The sequence below is a fragment of the Antennarius striatus genome, chromosome 18 (genome assembly GCF_040054535.1).
Source record: "Antennarius striatus isolate MH-2024 chromosome 18, ASM4005453v1, whole genome shotgun sequence".
Taxonomy (NCBI): domain Eukaryota; kingdom Metazoa; phylum Chordata; class Actinopteri; order Lophiiformes; family Antennariidae; genus Antennarius; species Antennarius striatus.
Window position 1 is genome coordinate 13,546,130 of NC_090793.1, and position 22,053 is coordinate 13,568,182.

Here is a 22,053-nt window from a genome sequence, read left to right on the forward strand (position 1 = left end):
CATGTAACCAGTTACAGGTCGTGACATTAGCCTTCGGCTACAGGCAGTGGCCACACTAAGTGCTTTTAGTAGTTATAAGAATGTCTTTCACTTGTATAACAATTGGCCTACTTGATTTTCAGAATCCCTTAGAGCTTCCATGGCATGTAGCAGAGAGTCTGATTCATTTTCATTTTTTGCTAAAGACAGCAACCCAGCCAAAGCTGCTTTGAGGATTATCATCCTCATTAATTGGCTAAAGGATTGATAACCGTCGGTGTAATTTCTACTGTGTGCAGTGTGCATCCAAATGCTTTTACGTGTGTTTTTACATAGACTGTACTACTCCTTTTGTCACCTTTGTAATCCCCGTGTCGTCATTTTGACTGAATGTCTCGCATGTAACATGACAGTAAGTGTAATGGTAGTTTCAGATCTGTGAGTCATGGGCTGCAGCATGGTATTGTGGGAATGCTGATCTAGTGGATTGTGGAGGATTAGTATCAGCAGGAGTAAAAGGACTTAGGTCTCCTTTCCTTTTCCAAATACTGTGGTACTCATTCTGAACATTCAGCGTGAAATGTTTAATACACATGTATGCTTATTTTATTGTCATCATATCAGTTATGTAACTTGCACTGCCATCGTCTGTGTCAGTGTGTCACCACTTTCTCATAGCTCATCAGAGGATATGCTGTACATTTTTCGAGTCACAATGCAATGGCTTGTTCAGTGACCGTGACGCCATGTTCATCGTCCAAGAATTATAATCCCATGCAGTCCATAATTGGTGAACTGTTACGTTTCTCACAGCAGCAAATAAAAGGGGTTCTGGGGTTAGTTGGTTCAAACCCAGCAGGCCTTGTACTCATTGCCCTTCTTTCAGCTCATTGGCTTTGTCATTCCAGCTGCGATAGTGTCTGTGAACAGAGAGCATTATTCATGTCCTCAGAGGGGGCAAGTCCTAATTGAAATTCCGATCTTTTACACTGGAATGAAGCAAGGCTGCTGACACCCACTGTATTATGCTGGCCTTGTCACCTTGAAAAGCCTATCTAGAGAGGGATCACATTCCTGGACGGCAGAAAAGCCAGTAGAAAAGAAAAAAGTAACAAAAACAGTCGGATGGAGCTTGACAATGGTTTTGGGCAGTGCAAGATTGGCAGCATTGCAACACTTTTCACTTTCTGTGGTTTGGTACGAAACCATCCTCTACACTGAAGTAACTAAAGGGCTTGACTGCCTGTGGTTACTGGCTGCCAATGTGGTGTGCATGCTAATGGTTGGGTGAATGAATCAGTGCCATTCTGATAGAGTAGAACTGAACACGAGGAACCTTTTTCTAGTTAGTTTACTTCCACAACAGTCTTTCTACTCTCCATGAACTGTAGATGCTGATCTAGCAACTTTATTTGATGTTGCAAAAACATGCCCTAAATGGGGAAGTGGAGAAGGATCAAGTCCACCCAGCAGATTATGTTTTTAGCCAGTACTTGTTTGTTGGCTGAGTACAGGTTTATTTTTTTGAGGTAGACCATGGTATGGAAGAACTGATCTCTTGGTATGGACTATGGATCCATATGTTAGCTTTCAATGATAAAGCAGATCATCATCTGGATACAGATTTTATTTTTTTTGCTATTGTAGGTGAGGAGCAGCAGTGACACAACAAGTGACTAGTTCCAAGTAGTGCTGACCTAAGTATCCATTCTGGTTTAACATTTCTGCGGACATATGTGTGTGTTTTCGACTTACATCACAACAAATATATATGATTTTTTTATTTTATTTCATGTATATTTGGTAATGGTTTTACTTTTTTCAATTCTTGTTTAAAATCCCTCCAGACATCAAAAGTAGCGAACTTTAGCTCTGTTACCGAGGCAGCAGTCTCACCTTACAACACCTGGATATAAATACTTTGCTAGTCACTAATCAGTACTTCAGGATTATTTAAAATGGCACATTTTTCATCCAATAACACATACCTCTCCTCTTATTAAACAGCTTAAATTTAATATTTAACAAAAGCTGATAAAATCAGCTGGTGTCGTTCTGACAAAACTTGAAAAAGGGGCATTTGTTTTCTTTGCTATCATACATGCTAATCTTGCATCTTTACGGCCTAACACATGTGCCCCCCTTTTTTTTGCCTCCTTTGTTTGACAGGGATTGAGCTCTGTGTGCCAGGATGGCGTTTTCCCATGACTGTAGTGGCCAACTTTGTGGTACTGGGTGGTCAGCTGTTGATGCCTGGGGTGGCGTATCTCTGTCGCGACTGGCAGGTTCTCCAAGCTGTCATCATCGGCCCTGTTCTGCTGATGGTGTCCTATGTCTGGTAAGAAAAAGACCTGACCATCTGCTGTACTTTGGTCCCAGCTATCTCTATGTTTTGTTTTGTTTTTCTTTATTTCTGTTGAATTTTAAAATGTGTTTTTCATTTTAAATTACACAGGAGACTCTTGTACCGCTAATGTGGTGACATTGGCAATAAATTTCAACATTTTAGATTATGAGCAGCCTGTGTTTTTATAGGAAAAATAAAATTTGGTTCAATCCACATTTTGCAGAGTTGCATTGTTTAAACAAAGAGGTAAAGGTTTCACCTTTGGAAACATTATTCACCTTTAAATACCCAACTGAATTAAAATGTCTTTCCATCTTCAACCATGAAATAATTGCCATAAAAAGGACACCTTTTAAAGCTAGAGCTGAAACGTTTTATAATAATCTTTGGTACATCAGATATTTTGTGTGCCTGATTGTGAACAACAGATGTTTCAGCGCAATGAGGTTAATTCACTATAATTGACCTCTGCTGGGACTGCAGTACCTTCGCCAAAGCTCAGGTAACACATACTACAATGAATTTTCCCTTTCCTTTATTTTAATGTGACACACAGTGAAAATTGAGTAATGCAGTGTGGATTTATCACAGGGTATTCAAAGCCTTCGGTTTCTTCAGTGAAGAACAAAGGATGTGCCCGTTCAAACGGTACTCCCTAATCTGATCAAACACCCAATACTGGTGTTAATGCAATGCACTTGAGTTAGTCTAGGTTACATAAAGCACAATCAATAAGGAATGGATGGGGTTTCCCACAAGGACTCTGAGCAAGAGAAATCTTAAGAATATGTCAGAGTCCAGTCATTCTTACCCTGATGAATGAAAACGCTGAGTCAGCCTTCACAAGAACATTGTGGGCATTCCACAACCATTTTCTGTTTAGGAGTGAACACGAATCAGTCTCATCCCTGACCACGTCAGTAACTCTAGTAGTTGCTGATATAGGAAAACAATTTAAAAGCACACCAGTGTTAGTCATCCCAATTTACTCGCTCAGACCTTTGTTTAATCTTCAAATCAATATATTTCTGCAAGGAGAAACCTGACTACTCAGAGGAATGTGTGCCACATAATGCGATATAAGTACCAGATAATAGAGTGTAGCAAGTGAAAGCTGTTCTTACTCTGGCTGTCAGGCATGTGCTTGTTTATTGTTCCTATCGTCAAGAGATCTGGTTCCCCCTGTGCGATTTTGTAGCCTGCAAATGGAGTACGAGTATGTGAAGATTAATGATCTTCAAATCAAGAGGATCTAATGTTTTTTCACTTAAATTTTTTATCTCAATCAAGATGTGTTACGATTTTAGTTTGTCTGTTCCAAAAATAGTTTTAAATTCAATGATTGAATTTGATGATTGCATAAAAAGAAAGGATAGAAAGATATGACCATGAGTCACACTCTAGTTTGAATTGTGTTAAAGTGTCACACTGGTTAAGAAAAACAGGATTCAGGCCTGCTAACCTGACTGAAGCGATATTTAATCGGCCTCCGTTGTAAGAACTTACATTAATGTAGGTTTGTTTTAATTTTTTTGTCTTATTAACAGTGGAACCCTCTGTCTCTTTCTTTTTTGTAAAGGATCTTCCCTGAGTCACTGCGTTGGCTGCTGGCCACTCAGCAGTATCGCCGAGCCAAGACAATAATGGGACAGATAGCACAGAAGAACCGAGTGAACATGGAGCTAGATACTGAAAATATCCTCCCAGGTAATATTAATTTGAAAGAAATTTACATATATGGTAGCTTTTACACTTGCAATGCTCTCAAAGTTATGATCCTTGTATGTATCTGATGTACTATACCTGATGATGTGTAGTTCAGGCCTTCAATGGATTTTACTCTGCAGGTGTGCTTGGATGGCTTGTGTTGTATGAAAAGAAATACTTTAGCGTTATTAACTTTAGTTATAATATTGCTCTAATCAGTAATAAAAGCAAAAAGACATGAAACCATATAAAAAATGTAAGGATCATTGATTCCTCAGGTAAAACAGCGTGTGTTTTAATTTATTCAATTTACCCCGGGCCGTTCTTTTTTAAATAAACCTGACTGACAAAGTTGCAGTCATGTAAAAAAGTTAGGACACTTAAATAATCAGCTCTTTATTAAGAAATGTTGGCATATCAATGTCTAATCTTGCGTTTATTAATTTCTGGAAAAGAAAGTGACGTAACTGCACAAACATTAACATTGATTTACTCAACAAAGAAAATAAATAAAAATGTGGATTTTGAAGGAGCAATTCAATTGTAATAAAATCTTTCTTTTCCATAAATAAATAACAAGATTGGACATACATTTCTTAGTTAAGAGCTAATTATTTAATGTCCCAACTTTTTAACATGACTGTATATCAGTTTCTTGTCAGCAGTTACCATGGTAACAGACCCCCTCAGGGTCTTGAGCATTACATAACTACACTTTAGAAGGTTCATTAATTTCATTATAGTCTGGGTGGGTGGACACAACCGGATATGTTAGTATACGGTTGGCAGATGGAGGCAGGTCAGGCACTTTGACCCCAGGGTTAATTATGTCTGTGCTGAGATCTCAGTGAGAAAGAGAAAAATGAACTGCACTGTCGTTAAATGTCAAAGCAAATGACTTTCCTATTAAGCTATAACTGCACTGTTTACTGTAGTATACCTTTCTAGCTTTGACTCTTCAGAAAGAACTGTGTCAACGCTGAACTAAGTTGATTTTTGTTGTCTGAAGTCGAGGTCACTGTCAATTCACAAAAGTCATTGTATACACTCGATATGAACTTTTCACACAAAGGTATGATGTGATATAATGTGTTAGTGGTTGCATTTTATGACAAGGTCAAAGGTCACTTTCATCACCATGACTTTGGAATTGAAGGCGAGATCAGCAACACATTTAAGACTTGGTCTGATGTTGATAAGATAAGTTGCATCATTCAAACACAAGTCTTTATTTCCATCTATGTCCTGCCGTGACTTATTGCATTATAAATACACATGGAAACATAGGGCTTGTTCAGATTTGTTGCCAAAATCCGCTTTTTAGCCCATCCAGATTGATATTGGATGTCTCTTTTGTAGTCTGGACAGTCCCACACCACATTAAATCCGATTTTTGCAGGAAGTATTGAAACCACATTCGGGAGGTAGTTTCTTACCGTATATGGACAGATGCGTCCCAGTCTGAACAGCTCCAAACACACGGATTGGATATGGTGGTCAAACAACATCGTTGTTGTTTGTTGCAATTATATGACCTCACACATCACACACACTGAATGACGCCACCGCCCCAACATCATCGCTGTGGCAACCTTTCAGATCAGCCGATAATGTGGCCCAGTCTGAACAGAGCAAGATTGCATTTGGACACGTGCAACGTGTCCAACGATGTGAACAGTCAGCCCTAAAAGTTGGATATGGAAGGAAATGTGGTTGGTATCTGATGTGGCTGCAGTCTGAACACAGCCATAGTACCACTGCTGTGAAAAGGGTCAATACGGAGCCACTTGCTGTGAAATTCACTGCACATTTTCAGAACTCATGTACTATGTGCTGATGCAGCGCAGAGTAAAGCACATTGCTGTGGACGCAAATTTATCATCACTTTTTATAGTCACTGGCTGTTCCCAACGCCTTCAGTAATATTTCCTTCATTTAACTATTTGGCACTAAATAAAGTGTTTGGCACTGCATTCCCTTCGTGCAGCAGTTTTTTTAAGCAGTGAAGCATGAAAGACGCATGTTCAACGAACAATGGAAGCAGAGCAGAGTTATTTGCATACGCTGGATTTCAGTAGAGACAGGGTTTTTCAGCAGTTTGTAACTGGGTCAGGAAATCACTGGAAAGGTTGAGTGATCAAACCTGGGTTGGCCTTGAGGCGGTGCTGTGCAGCGTTACCACATGCCAGACTGATGATCATCATACAGCACCTCTCAGCAAAGATAGTGTTTGTAACGACCTGAAGTTTGATACTAAAACAAAAATGTCTGTGTGCTGCGTCTCCTAGGGGTGTTGTCCTCATTGCCACTGTTTCTGTTCGTCAGTGAGCGTCGTCATGCCACACTTAGAATTCAGTGGGAGACTTGATGTGGGTTGAATTATGCGCTTTAAACAAGAATCTTTCTGTTTCTGATGTCAATAAGGGAAGTCCTTCTTTGACTCTTTGAAGAAGGTTAACCAAAAAATGCCATTTGACATGATTGTAACTCAAGTCTCTCAGATATAAGTCGGCCAATATGACACTACTACAAATTTAGTGGTTAGCAGATATGCTACTAAAACATACAGGCTACCTCAATGTAACTGTTTATTGTAGAAGAAACATAAACATAACTGATATTTATCCATAAACCTATGTGTTGATTAACATCATAACAGGAAAACTGAATGTCCAGAAGCAATAATGTTTTTATGCACTGACAGACAATATTTATACATTTGCTATTTTTCCAGCACTGCAAAGAGCTCTTTATCTGAAGCCCAAAAAGACTACCATTGTGAGGATGGTCAGGACAAGAAACCTGTGGAAGAATATCGTTGTGCTCTGCGTCACCTCGTAAGTGTTATTTGTCTATCAGAAACCTGCTTGAACATCCGTATGTCAAGAGTAGAGGGAAAAAAATGGAACCGCTTGTGTGGGGCGAGGCGATTCCAGTCAGGCACGCCATTTTGTGCAGTCAAGATGCCGCTATTAAACTGAAGGCTCAATGCCGCATTGATCAGTAGACCTCAGTGCTTTTGTCTTTCCATATTTGTGCTGCACTCTCTTTTCATCTCCAGAGGGATCTCTCCTCTCCTCTTCATCTGAGCCTTCATCTAGAGCTCGGCAGCCCCAGCTGTAGCTCTGTCTCAGTGCAGGCGTCCCTGACTCCCAGAGTCAGCATAAATTTTACATGAGAAACATTAGACAGCCAGGGGAGTGTCTGCTTGCATTTATGTTTATGCTAGTTGGGTGTGTGTGTGTGTGTGTGTTTGTGTGTGTTTTTGTCTGTAAGTCAGTGTTTGCTTATCTGCTTAACATAAGATGATAATAATAATGGTAAGAATTATGTCCTTTTTCACCTCCACACATCTTTAAATTTGACAGATCTTTTTTTCTGTGTATCTTCTCCCTTTGTGTTTTTTTTAATCTTTATTTTTTCTTTCCTGCCTCACGTGCGTTGACTATGAATATCAACTATCTCAGCCAGTATCATCCTTGAAATGTCCTCTCCTCTTCAACGCTGTTTCCTGTGTATATTCTTTACCCAGGTTAACCGGCTATGGGATCCACCACTGCTTCGCCCGCAGCATGATGGACCCTGAGGCTCAGGAGACAAGCATGTTCCATAACTTCTATGCAGATTATTACACCACGGCAGGCATAGCGGTGGCTTCCTGTCTGGGTCTGTGCCCGGCGGTGGGAATTATGGGTAGACGAGGTGGACTTCTCATGTTTATGATTGTCACTGCATTGGCATCACTGCTACAGCTGGGCCTGCTCAACTGTGAGTGCTTTATGAGGAACACGTGTCCATTTATACACATATATTTTTGAATACCTGTGTAATTATTTAACCTCCATAAATTATTCTGAATACATTTTCTATATGTTACATATTTACACTTATTTTTAATATTGGTTTCAATTCAGATTTATTCAGAATGAATTGACATAATAACACCTATCAAATCCTGACTATGACCATTTAATTTTAGATACACCCAATGTGTTGAGTGAACATTTTAGGTGCATTGTTACTTATTAGTGGTTTGTAATGAAGCAAGTGAATATGGTTAAAAACTGCCACTTTAGTCAATGTGTGCCAAAAAAGTGCTTCAGTTCAAAACAGTACACAAGTCAGTTTGTTCAGTTACAAATGAGCGTGACTTAATGTTTAACCTGAGTCAACACATCAAGGTTATGCTCATGTTTCATGTTCCCATTTGAAGTTGTTGATGTTTTAACAGCGTGTTTGGCCATCGACGCCCAACATGTGTGCATGTTTTTGTTTCTAATGGCTGACTGTGGATTTTATGTCTTATCTGAGTGTGTGTCATAATTATTGTTGTGTTTCCCACTGACACTTGTCTTTTAATATCTCTCATTCTCCTCTAGTGCTGGGGAAATACAGTGCCCAACTGAATTTAGGTATGAATTCTGTTCTTTTACAATAGTTTATACAAAGCATAAATCAAAAATATTTAGGCTGCTGAACTATCTTTATGAGGTTTTAGAAAATGTGCTGCATGGTTTCTAGCAGTTCATCATGAGGCTTATAAAAGCAAAAGATGCACATGATGAAATCTTAGCTGTAATTATTGCCAACTAGACACTTCATCCTTTCATTTGTTACGTATTTTCATTACCATTTATCAGCAGCCTCCTTCCACTGCCCTCTAGTTACTTTCTGCTTAGTAATAGTCTGTGAGAAGCAAGAGCTGACCACAAAGAAGTGTGCTCTGAACCTATGCCATTTTCAGCATCACACATTTTATCAATCCTAAAAAGTAATCATGGTAGTTTCTCTGTAACTAATTATACTAAATTAACCATAACAGGATGTGTGACCAAACATAGTTTAGATTTGCCACTTACATTTTCTTAGCAGTCAGTGTAAAGCCATTTATTCTTTTTTAAATACCCGTTTCCAGTTTTGTTAAGAGACACTAATTCTATTTTCATTTACAAATTAGATGATCGTGTTATATATTTGTGTTTAATTTCTTTCTTTCTGACTGAACAATTGCATTATATTAGACTCAATCTCCATCATTTGAGAATAAACATTTAAGGATAATAAATAACCCAATAACTAATCTTGAGTCAGGTAATAATGAGGGTAATAACTCAACTAATCTTGAGTCTATCAGACCTCTGTTCTCTAACAACGCTTCATGTCAGTCACATGATACCAGAATTTAGATGAATCATTAAAATCTTCATTAAAACCTAAACGACCTTTTTGAAATTGCACAAGTTAATAAAAACATCACGATATTTTAACACTTTTAAACACCTCCTTTGATTTTTAAGTGTACATGCATGGCATAGATTACAAAGTATGAATGCTTTATGTGTCTGATCCTTTTTCTGCAGACAGCTCAGACACACTGAAAAAGAACCTCTCCATCGCTTTCTCTGTCATCGGCATGTTCTCCTCCCAAGCAGTCAGCAGCTTGAGCATCTTCTTCAGTGCTGAGATCTCCCCCACTGTGATCAGGTGAGACCTCTGACTCACTTGGATTGGATCCACAGAGGAGGATGAGGAAATGTCGAAAATTAATTTTTACTTTTGAAAGCTGGTTAAGACTGTCTGTTTATGCACAAATGTAGTAAATGTCAGCAATTTAAAGGAATGAAAAAAGTTACGAAGCCAACACATCATATCATTTTCTGGAGGGCGGTCTTGAACTGTGGACCAGACAGTGGCCAATTCAAGCCTTCAAAAACCAAAAGGTTTGAAACCAAAAGTTTTGGCGTGTGAACTGGCAGTGGAGAGGTGCCAGTTCACCTCACTGCCGAGGTACCCTTGAGCGAGACACCATCCCCTGCCCACTGCTCTACCTTACCTCTCACCATTGCAGGCTTATTTCTTTGTCAGACATTCTGCAGATCGAACTGCTGCACATTTTAGCGTCAGGTGTAATCCATATCTTGCACAAATTATGACTAATTTCCAATTTATAAATGACAACACAGTGTGCTCATTATCTTCACTTGTGTAAAGGGTGTTGTTCCTCTGACAGTACTCCAAGAGTGGCCTCTTGTGGACAAATGGTGCTGCATTTAGAAGATGGTGTAAAGTGGTTCTGCAGCACTCTCTGCTGATGTTTAACTATATAACAAGTTAAACAAGGGCATACCACAGAAAGGAGGGTTTCCTTATTCACATTATACACATTATTATTCACATGATAGATTGGTTTACAGAAAGTTTATGAGGATTTTATGTTTGTGTCCATACAAATTGTGAATCCCACCATGTGATAATATTTTACATTTCATGGCAGGGGTGGTGGTCTGGGCCTGGTCCTGGGCAGTGCTGGGTTTGGCATGCTTACTGCCCCCATCATGGATCTGCACAATCAAAAGGGCTATTTCCTTCATCATGTTATCTTTGCCTGCTGCACTCTCATCTGCATCATCTGCATTCTCCTGCTGCCCGAGACACGCAATGAGGCCCTTCCTGAGACCGTGGCTGAAGGCGAGAACTACACCCGGCAACCTCTGATTCCTCCAAGGAAACTTGGAGAACAGCGCCTCTTGCTGGCTCAGTCTCAAGGCAACAGGGACTACACCAGGGTGCGCGCCACACCACTCCACCGAGCAGCCAGCACCGTTGCGTCCACCATGGAATCCACTGCATCCTCGGCTGTTGATTTGACCGCTGCAGGTGGCGATGTGTCTGTTTCTGCTGTTGTCGAGGTGCACCCTGAAAGCCTGGAGGCTAAAGAAGCCAATGGTCCCTCAGTTTCATCTGCGTCCACAAATCCAAACACCACCCAGGGTGAAGATAGTATGACACAGGCTAGTGAAGATCACACTCTGTCTTCCACTCCTTTGCACAAAGCTCCATGTGCCACGGACCCGTTGTTATCTGATGCAGAGGATGCTTCAGAAAAAGAGCACGATGATTCTGCGATTCCTGAAATGAATGACATTAGTCCTTCCCATACAAAAGAGTCAACCACTGTGTCGTCAGTAGACTCTTCCACCCTCCCTGACCTTCAAACTGTGCCTGCCTCTTCATTGATCTGCACCACACCCATCATCGAACCCAGGCCTACTTCTATTCTAGAATCTCCAGACCCATTGGTTAACGAGATTGAGGGTATTATCCCAGAAATCGAACCGTCTTTGCCAGAGGTCATTCAAGCCATGTCAGCAGCCTCACCAGCTCCCAACGAACATGACAATCTCCCTCCATCCTCTCCTCACTCCCCCGTTCCTGAACCCCCGCCCTTCATTAATGCCCTTCCTGACCCTGAGTTTCGTTGCCAGTTAGAAATAGTAGATCAAACTACACCTCCTCCTTCCCCTAGAGACACCCCCACATTTCCCGTCATAGACTTCCTACCTCCATTGTTAGACTCTAGTGCTCCCTGTGTTAATGATACGTCTCCCCGTTCCCCTGTTCTTCCGAGTCCAGTCATTGTTTCCCCCTCGACCACCCACACCTCACCTATAGACTTGGGCCAAGAGCCCTCAGTGGACTCTCTGACGGCTCCTGTAATAGATACTGCCGGCTCCACTACACCAATCCCTTCCATTCTCCCTGTCACAGAAATTGATCTCACAACGGAATCAACCGTTCCGAAAACCCCAGATATTGTCCAGCCTGCGCAGGATTCGTCTGCTTCACTTCCCACAGTTTCAGTAGAAATTCCTGATTCAGGTTCAGATTCAACAGAGGCAGCGCCTCCGACTTTAATAGACTGCACTGTCTCCTCCCCCATAGACTCCGGTATCCTTTCCATCAGGGACGGTGTCAGCACATAGAAGAACGCTATCAATGGTGTGGCGTCATCATAATCTAGTGTTGCAACAAGGGAAGGAGAAGTTTTTACGGTTGCCGTGGAAGCAGCCAACATGGCATGAATAATAAAGAGGGGGCTGTGAGCTTGTCAAGCTCAAACTACAGGCACCCAAAGAAGGATGTCCAGTCCTGGTGTTGAGCAGACATGTCTTCACCATTGTATGTTTCCAATGTCCTCCTTTCCTGCATTATCCCACAAATGAGACGACACAAGTGAGAGATGCCAGAGGCTGATTTTTGTGATAATGTGACGACATCTCCCACTATTTCTGACCCATATTTCCGATAAGAAGCTCAAGACCAAGACAATTGCAATCATGAAGATGAATGAATGAAGTAAAGTATTTGTATAAAAATATTGCCTTACCCGTATGGACAACATTATGAATGTTACAAAGTATTTTTTTGCCATTATTGGGATAAACTAAATTTGAGGGATTTTTTTAAACACAACGCCAAAAAACTACTCTGACCAAAATTAAATAGACACAGTGCCAAAAAAAAAAAAAAAAGTGCGGAGACAGTATTCAATTTAATCGGATTTGAATCCCATTCCAAGTTTTGTGAATGTAGTACTGAAATCTTTTATCGCCATTTAACAAATTAAATGTGACAGATGAGTGTAATTGCTTTTGTCAACATGTGGTTCATTTGGAGGAAAGAAAGGCCGCACTTTGTCGGTGTGAAGGAACTTCTTTTTTTTTACCAATTGTTTCAATTACTTTAAATTTAAAGTGGTAAGTTGTAAATGTGGTATTGTGCATAAATGCATAATTAGTTGTGAAGCTTGATTTTTATAATTCAAGGCCTGTCCTTATTGTACAAACCTAGACTTAATTATTACAGTATTTGTGGCACCTTGGTGCAATGGCACCTTATTCTTTGCAGTGAGTACATAAGTGAAATGAATTTCAAACTCATCAGCAAAAGAAATGAGCAAACAAAAACATACTAAAGCTATTTTTTAACACAAAACAAGCAAATTACTAAACGGTCGACGTGACTGCTGGCTGTCACAGCGTCTCTAACCCTTCATTGTGTTTCCCAAAGCATGTTTTGGCATCGACATAGCACATGTTACTACACTCAAATGCACAACTATGTTTACCTTAACAGAAATGCAAGTCTTTCACGTGTCATGTCAGATTGACATTTGAAATGCAGGTGAAACCTATGATGAATTCATTCTTGAATAGCCGGACTCTTGCTTTCAGAGACATTTTCTCTTCTGAAGCCTTTTTCAATCTGTGGAGTACTTGACTTAATACTGCGTGTAACTTGAAAGTTGCAGTTACGCACTGGAGGTTGTGATGTGTGATGAAAAAAGATGTATGACCATTTGTTTACATCAACAATAATAATAAGAACTACACTTGACTGTCAAATGTAAGAGCCAACTAAATGATGTCATATCATTTCAATTGTGATAAAACTCATTGTATTGCATTTATCTTGCGGGTATTACTGATCTATTTACAGTAGGTGTCAATCTGGATCCATCAGGTGTCAAAGGCAATGCTAGGCTCAATGGGGGACTTCCATGTCTTTCATTTGAGTCAAGTGTTCACTGAATTGTTCAGCGAATGGTGGTCGCTTCTCTTCTAATGCAGCTTCAGAGCATGAAACTGTTTTCGATTTAGTTTGGGGTGGGGGTGGGGGTTCTTTTAATAGCTCAGCATTTCAACAAGACTTCCATGTAGTGTAAAATTCATGTCAACCTTTTTGTTTACCATAAATATGCCATGCTGCTAAGCGTCAAAGCACAATGCCCTGCAAACATGTGATGTTGAATTTTTTTGTCTCAAAATTTAAAAAAAAAAAAAGGGAAAATTGAGCAGGATTTTGAAAACGGGACAGAAACACAATAACTTTTGCAATAGACCGCATTTCATCCATTTTGTGGCACAGGGTGTTGATGCTGGATTTAATAAACCTTGTGGCATCCGCAGTAGACACTGCAGTGGCACATGAATCAGCACACTCGTATGTGATCGCATTTTTGTCTCAGTGTATGTATTCCATTCAATTGAAATACATTGCCAAAGCTCGATACAGCTCCGGTGTAGAGACGTTAATGCAGCACAATACGTCCATGTCTTCTCAGAGGTGTCTTGCTTCCACCATCACAGCTCCCATGCAGCTATGTCACGGTGCTGATTAGACCATATTACCCCCGTAAGCCTTTGGTTTGAGCTCATTTGAAGTAGAATTTAAAATTATAAATCAGTCAAATGCCAACCAAAGTGCGATACAAGACCAGCGGACAGTGGAAAAGCAACAAAGATTGAGTGATGGTTTTGTAAATACTGTAGTTAAACGTCTAGAGACTCGGCTTCAAATGAAGGATCCTTGATCAATTTATGAATTGTTGTTCTGAATGGGTGCATTTAAGTCACAGACGTGAAGTGCCCAGTGTTCACATTGCAGGATTTGCTTTCCTCAATAATGTGACTCATTTGTCATGCAGGGGGATTTGAATGAATGTAAAAAACAAACAAACAAAAAAACCATGCATTGTACCATTTAAATATTTTTGACTGTTTATTACCCCGTAAACCTATGGTTTGAAGTAATTTTAAGTAGAATTTTAAATTAAAAATCAGTCAAGGGCAAACCAAAGCGTGTTATACAATAGACCAGTGGACAGTGGAAAAGCAAAAAAGATCGAGTCATGCCTTTGTGAAAAGTTAAAACGTCTAGAGACACGACTTCAAATGAAGGATTCTACGTCAGTTTATGAAATGTTGTTCTGAATGGGTGTATTAAAGTCTCAGACGTGAAGTGCCCAGTGTTCACATTGCAGGATTTGCTTCCTTCAATAGTGTGACTCATTTCTCATGCAGGGGAATTTGAATGAATGTAAAAGAAAAAACATGGATTGTACCATTTAAATTTTTTTTGACTGTTAGGTTTCATTTCATTTCATTGGTTTATTATTGTTTATTAACAGACATAATGCACTTGTATATCAGCCATACCCGTTGTTAAAATAAACCACTATTTATTGATCAGCTGTGCATATCAGTGAGTCCTTTCTTTTTATATTTATTAAATCTATCGCAGTCACAAAAACCTTCCACTATTTTTTTCATGAAACTTTGCTAACATTTCAAACATATACAAAAGAGTTGCCATTAGGAGTTGTGTCATTTTTAAATGTATTCTTGTTCTGGACAAAAAACATTTGGACATAAAGTATTTTGTGCATACATTGACTCTTCAGATCATTACTTAAATACTATTTGATATTTCCTCAACAAATTATAAAAACTTAAAAACCATATACAGCACTGGGGTTGTGAATTTTGCTTCTCAGAATTTCAAATATATTACATTTGCATTGCAACAACTTTAACCTATAAATTTTATTTCTAAAGTCAATCTGGTAAACAGTGTATTCCATCGTTGATTAACTGTACATACAAAATGACTATTTCTTTACCACAATTTTGATATTTACAAATAAAAAGCCTGTATGGAACATAAGTCCACTTCTTCTAACCGAAATAAATATTTCATTTCTTTGTTTAGAAAAATGAGGTGAAAAGATTTCCACGTTTTTTTGATGACGTCTTGTGAAGGTGTGGACATTGGGATGAAGCTGCTCAAATTGTTAATTCGCATCAGCCTCCTCTTGATTTGAATCAGTTCAAACAGAACTTCAGTATTTTGATGAAGCTGACGGTGAATACCACTGCTTACCAAAATACTGTATTCGTAAAGAAAAAGCCCAAGAGAAAGACACAATTTCTCCTCTCGTGGAACAAACGGATGTCAAGATAGAGGAAGACGCTTCGAGATGCTCTGGTCCACTGCGTCATGACGCGGCGCTCCTATTGGCTGGCATGGATGTCGGGACGCTGCGTATAATACCATCTGACCAGCAGCGTGTTTATCTGTCCCCGCCGAATCAACATTCATCCTAGAAATGACGCAAGTGCTGACTTTGAGAACCGCAGCGGCAACAGACTGAAGACTTGACGCCGGTTTAAGACGCTCTTTGCCCACATCCGCAGGACATCATGAGAGAAATCGTTCACATCCAGGCTGGACAGTGTGGAAATCAGATTGGAGCGACGGTATAATAGATATAATCATTTATTTTGTGGCTTTTTTTTCCTAGCAATTTATTATTATTCATTATATTGCCTCCTCGGAAACAATATTGGACAAACAAAAACAGTTTGGGATCGATTGGTTAACGTTTTGTGCAAGATGCAGTTCAGCCGGGTCTAGCTTTGCTCCGAGTCAGGTGCTGCAGTGATGTGTCCCTTTTCTGCTGCATGTGCAGATGCGCAATCACTAAAATAAACTTAACGCATGTGCTTTCACACGTTTTCTAGCCATATTCTTGTCACTAAATCTCCTCCAGCATCTGAAATTCAAGAAAATTTGTAATTTTTATTTGTCCCATCCTAGTTCTGGGAGGTGATAAGTGATGAGCATGGCATAGATCCTACTGGGAGTTACCAGGGCGACAGTGACCTGCAGCTGGAGAGGATAAATGTGTACTACAATGAGGCATCAGGTAAACACAAATGTTTTAAATCAACCATACATTTGCATCTGAATTTGCTATACTTATCAACCTTGCATGACCTTATTCTCCTCAATCTCTTATTTGCATGCTACTGTATGATTATGTCACATTGATTTTATACCCTCCATCTGTGTAAGTAGCCCAGGTATCTGCTGTCACTCCATAGGCAACTATAGGCTTGCTGTTCCCTTGTGTCTAGGTCATTTAACCATGAGTCATGTCATTATATGCAATTTCAAATGTCATTCCCTGTAGCAGCTGTACATTAAGGTTGGGATTGAGTTTCAACAATGAGCCTCTGGATTCATGCCATCAAAAAAGAAAAAGTTAGAACAGATCTCAATCTGCGTGTAGTGAGCATTAAGATCGGCACTTATATATGAAGTTTGGATGAAAAGCCCACAAAACACGCCCCATACACCAATTTGCACTATCATTATCTACCACCATCCTGTGTCTGAGCTACATTATCGATTCTTTGTTTTCATCTTGCATGCTGATGTCATCCTCATCTGCTGGGTCACTGTTCTGTATTGACTGACAGAACGCCCCCTTAATTAAATCTATGGACAGAATGGTAATGATTTTTTGATCTTGACAAGCAACAGTGGAGCAGTGTGCGTGCATGATTATGAGAAGAAATTCATGCACAGCATAGGCAAGGTCACATTTGAACAGACTTTGCCAAGGTCAGCACTTTGAAACCCTGACTAGTCTAGATTAAGTGGTGCAGCCTGCTGAAACAATTTGCTCACAAGAGGGATTACAGAAAGAGACGAGGGACAAAATACAGTGGAAGAAAACAACAACAACAGAAGGTGTTCTCAGTTATCCAGGAAATGATAGACATCTATGTTAAATAAAGTAAACAGGACTTGTGAGATAAAATAAAGGTCCGGTTGTCTTCATTCAACACAGAGATCAACAAAAGACATTGTGCAGTCTTCAAGTCCCTCCCTGTACTAAAGAAAAGTCCACCCAAAATATTACACCACCAAACAGCTCTGCTTCATTACTGTCGTTGTAGATCACATTACACGATACGCCTCATATCACAGACACTGACACTGTCAATGCCTTACTACACCCTCCCATCCATTACCTCTCTCTTCCTCTGTCCTCTGATACTTTTCCTTCAAAGGCAGTAAATTCGTCCCCCGTGCCATTCTGGTCGACCTGGAGCCAGGAACCATGGATTCGGTTCGTTCCGGCCCGTTTGGACAGCTGTTCAGGCCCGACAACGTTGTGTTTGGTGAGCGTACCAACAAATCACGTTGTCATCAGTCATCTTGATGCCACCACACACCCATAAAGTATGTGTGTATGTCAACAGAGACTGTTGTATCCCTTAAAGCTGTGCTTTGTTTGGTTGGTGACTGTGCAGTATTTTTACATTCCCAGCTCAAAGTCTTCGCATTGTCTTTGCAATGTTCTCACAGAGAGTCAACAAAAAAGGATATCGGGGGTAATAAGTTCCACCAGAGGATGACTCCATAATGTCTCACCAGAAAAAAACCAACACAAACTGAAAAGCAGTCTTTAATCTTTCATTGAATCTAATCTGAATGAATGAATAGCACCCCAGAAAGATGATTTACAATGCCTGAACATTTCTGTTTCCCTCAGAATGGCAACTAAAAAACAGCAGAGAAAAGACTTCCGTATGAAATTCATTTAGTCTGCAGTCAAGATTTTAAAGCAGATTAAAATGATGCCAGACCGGACCTGCAGTCAGCATTTATTTGTTACACATGTGTCAAACTCAAGGCCCGGGGGACAAATGTGGCTCGCCACATCATTTTATGTGGCCCCTGGAGAGCATAAAAGATCCGAGTGACTAAAAATAAAGTGTGTTTTGACCAAAAACCACATTTAACATGACAAATTAAAAGAAGTTTGTTATACCAGAACAACAAGCAAATACATTTATAATGTTTGTGACTTGAATAAGCAATAAATTCAGTTATTTAAAATTAAGGATTAGTTACATTTATTTTGCATTACTTTGAGTGTTATTTATTTACATTCATTACTTACATCTGGCCTTTTGTGGACTGCAATTATGCTGATGTGGCTCTCATTTAAAATAAGTTTGACACCCCTGGTCTAGGAGATTCCCAGTGCAAAATCGATTTATTGAAATTGATAAAAGTGGGATTAAAAGGGAGTTCCATATGTTCAATAAAGATAAAAGCTTTGTGAAATCAACATTTACTTTATCATGATATGAGGAAAAAACATGTCTATTGATCTATTTATAAAGATTGTTGTTGTTTGAATTAGGTTTTTCTAATGATTAATAAATAATACAAATACGGAAACCTTAATTACAGTCTAAAGTCATGCCAGCAGTTTGCTCTCCCCTGCTCTAGAGCAAAAGTCACAGATCCAACACAGGCACTAGTTAGTCAGCATATGTTACATGCATACATGCACATACTTGCTTTGTCTCATAACATTGCATGTATCATGCAGGACAAAGTGGAGCTGGAAACAACTGGGCCAAGGGTCATTACACGGAGGGAGCGGAGCTGGTGGACTCGGTACTGGACGTGGTGAGAAAGGAGTCCGAAAATTGCGATTGCCTCCAGGGGTTCCAGCTCACTCACTCCCTGGGTGGAGGCACGGGCTCGGGAATGGGCACGCTGCTCATCAGCAAGATCCGCGAGGAGTACCCTGACCGGATCATGAACACCTTCAGCGTCATGCCTTCCCCTAAGGTGTCAGACACTGTGGTGGAGCCCTACAATGCCACTCTTTCCGTCCACCAGCTGGTGGAAAACACAGATGAGACCTTCAGCATTGACAACGAGGCCCTCTACGACATTTGCTTCCGCACCTTAAAGCTAACCACACCCACCTACGGAGACCTCAACCACCTGGTTTCAGCCACCATGAGTGGTGTAACCACCTGCCTCCGCTTCCCTGGCCAACTCAACGCTGACCTGCGAAAGCTGGCAGTCAACATGGTGCCCTTCCCCCGCTTGCATTTCTTCATGCCAGGCTTCGCACCTCTCACCAGCAGGGGCGGTCAGCAGTACCGCGTCCTCTCCGTGCCGGAACTCACGCAACAAATGTTTGACGCCAAGAACATGATGGCAGCCTGCGATCCTCGCCATGGACGCTACCTCACCGTGGCCGCCATCTTTCGTGGTCGCATGTCGATGAAGGAGGTGGACGAGCAGATGCTGAATGTGCAGAACAAGAACAGCAGCTACTTCGTCGAATGGATTCCCAACAACGTCAAGACCGCCGTTTGCGACATTCCTCCCCGTGGACTCAAGATGTCCGCCACCTTTATTGGGAATAGCACCGCCATCCAGGAGTTGTTCAGGAGGATCTCTGAGCAGTTCACAGCAATGTTCCGCCGTAAGGCCTTCCTCCACTGGTACACTGGGGAAGGAATGGATGAGATGGAGTTCACCGAGGCAGAAAGCAACATGAATGATCTGGTGTCTGAGTATCAGCAGTACCAAGACGCTACTGCAGACGAGATGGGCGAATATGAAGAAGATGAACTGGAAGATGAGGAAGACGGCATCATTCGGCACTGATTTCGAAACGCTGATCTGGCACTAGGATGAAACATCGCTGTCTGACAAGTGCAGTGAAAAAAGAAAGAAGTACGGGAAAGAAATCCTTTAATAAAAATTGTTATTTACAGGTGAAAAATAGCTGCTTAGCCAAAAATTTACTGCATATGCACAATTAATGACTCTTTCCAACAAATACCATGTGTGGTGTTAGAACCTAAGAAACATATTTACAACAGTGATTGTTTTTTCAAGTGAATGTACACATTTGACACTTTGCCAGCATCAAATGTACAGCTTTGCCGTAATTGAAGTTTTGTTCAATCATTGCAACTGATTGAACAAAACTCAATATTTATATCTCAAGTCTTGAATAAAACATTCAGTCGTGTCAATACTGTCATGTTTTTTATTAACGGGTATTAATGAGTCAGCAGTCACTAAGGGCAGAATGAGTGAATGTAAAACCTAGTCCATTGTACAAAAATAGTTAAAAACTATACACATTAGATGATTTCAAGATGAACGAGGACACCCCCACACTGAGTGGCATTAACATGAAACATTAATAGATACTGTATATTATTTGAGTCTAGCCCAAGTACACAGTTCTGCTGCAGGAAACAGATTTATTTTTGAAAATTAGAGGACATGAAGGTTGTTGGTTTGAGAGAAGAGGATACAGAAGACAGGGTTAGATGGAGGAAACTGATTCGCTGTGGCGACACCTGAAGGGGAAAGCCGAAAGAATAAGAAGAAGACTGACAAATGCAATATTTGTTCTCCTTTTTTCATAGTTGGATGTGACAAATCAGCATGCCTGGCTAGTTTAGGAAGACATTTATGTACATTTTGAAAGTGATAAATACATTTAGGAGCTGCTGTTGATGATTTAGAGCTTTATTTGGGAGGAACCGGATTCTGGCCCTGTGTCACAGACAGGATGGGTGAACCAGGAAGTGCAGACAAACAACTGATTGTAGTTTTTGATCTTCCTGTGAGATTTAAGGTCATTAAAACAAATAGAGCTTAGGTTTTCAACTTGTTAAGTATTCTAGTTGATCAGTTTAGCAACATTAACACATTTTTTTGGTAATATCTAAAGTTGAACAATAAATGATAGAGATCAGTTTTTATCTTAATGGTTCACTGACTCACTGTTCAGACAACCAAGGTTAAAAACCAATGACAGTACAATAACAAATGGAAAATTTAGTATGACAGTTTGAGAGTGAGGTGATGAGACTTGCAGCTGAGTGAGATACTGGCTCTACTTTCTATAGAGCTGGAATATGTTATTCTTTACACCCTAGTCACAGCTGTCAAAACTGGAATTTCACTGAAGCGAAATGATAGATAGAAAACATCTGCCTCAACTTGACTGATGACTAAAAATTTCACCTCTTCATTTCAACAAAACCCAGAGGGAATAACTCAGCAACATTTTTGTATAACCCGTTAAACTCAGAGACTTTTCTCCTTTTAAGAAATGGGAGCAGTAAAGTTGAGGTGGAGCTAAAAGTTTGAAATTTCTCCACTGTGGGACTAATAAACAAATATCTTATCAAAGCTGTCAGACCAACTCAGTGATGCCAAATAAGTCTTTTGAATATCAAGTCGTAATAGGCAAACCCAGTTCTAGGCTGTAGATGTCAAAATCGATGACAAAGTTCAGTTCATTCTTATTTACAACGTCCAGTAGTGGCTCATACATTAAAATATCTTATTTTTTCTGCAGCAGGGGTAAGACTCCAAACACTCCTGAATTAGCATATATACATACTGTATGTGCATCCCAGCACAGCATCAAGCACACCCCATCTACTGACCACATGACTGGATGCCTGACATGAGACAGTAGCAGAACATGTTTGTTGACATTCATGCATCACTTAAGTTCCCACTACAGATGAGGCAAAACTTTTAGAATCACCCAGTCGTATTCACACGAAGTGACCTCCTTTCTCAGTAAACCTGATTTTCAACTTTACCTTTGTTGGCTGTGAAGCAAAGGTGGATCTTATCAGTAAGTAGTGAAGAAAGAGACAGAAAAAAATATTTTGCTCTCTACTTGAAGAACCTTGAGGCAAAACTCTGACACTTCATCCCACTGAAAGAAGCCTGTTTTAACTTATGGAGAAATATAC

General features: G+C 40.2%; 2 protein-coding genes across 3 annotated transcripts in view; both read left to right on the forward strand.

Moving 5' to 3' along the window:
• LOC137612093 (solute carrier family 22 member 23-like) overlaps positions 1–14,844 on the forward strand; it is a 31,495-nt gene extending 16,651 nt beyond the window's left edge. For both annotated transcript variants that reach the window (XM_068340425.1, XM_068340426.1), the window contains 7 exons: positions 2,149–2,317; positions 3,906–4,033; positions 6,768–6,870; positions 7,566–7,801; positions 8,413–8,445; positions 9,394–9,517; positions 10,308–14,844. In XM_068340425.1, the coding sequence (XP_068196526.1) occupies positions 2,149–2,317; positions 3,906–4,033; positions 6,768–6,870; positions 7,566–7,801; positions 8,413–8,445; positions 9,394–9,517; positions 10,308–11,796 (2,282 nt within the window). In that variant the 3' untranslated portion in view covers positions 11,797–14,844. The remainder of the gene's footprint in view (positions 1–2,148; positions 2,318–3,905; positions 4,034–6,767; positions 6,871–7,565; positions 7,802–8,412; positions 8,446–9,393; positions 9,518–10,307) is intronic.
• A 631-nt stretch (positions 14,845–15,475) lies between these two features.
• LOC137612095 (tubulin beta-2A chain-like) lies at positions 15,476–20,266 on the forward strand. Its single transcript, XM_068340427.1, has 4 exons — positions 15,476–15,912; positions 16,253–16,361; positions 17,515–17,625; positions 18,849–20,266. Exons 1-4 carry the CDS (start codon positions 15,856–15,858, stop codon positions 19,925–19,927), a joined length of 1,356 nt encoding a protein of 451 aa, XP_068196528.1. The 5' UTR covers positions 15,476–15,855; the 3' UTR covers positions 19,928–20,266.
• Positions 20,267–22,053: the final 1,787 nt, after the last annotated feature.

Excerpts from the sequence above, each read along its gene's own strand:
- LOC137612095 (XM_068340427.1), top strand. The coding sequence starts at position 15,856 with ATGAGAGAAATCGTTCACATCCAGGCTGGACAGTGTGGAAATCAGATT. Across the intron at positions 15,913-16,252 it reads GAAATCAGATTGGAGCGACG|TTCTGGGAGGTGATAAGTGA; the intron begins GTATAATAGATA and ends GTCCCATCCTAG. Across the intron at positions 16,362-17,514 it reads GTACTACAATGAGGCATCAG|GCAGTAAATTCGTCCCCCGT; the intron begins GTAAACACAAAT and ends TTTCCTTCAAAG.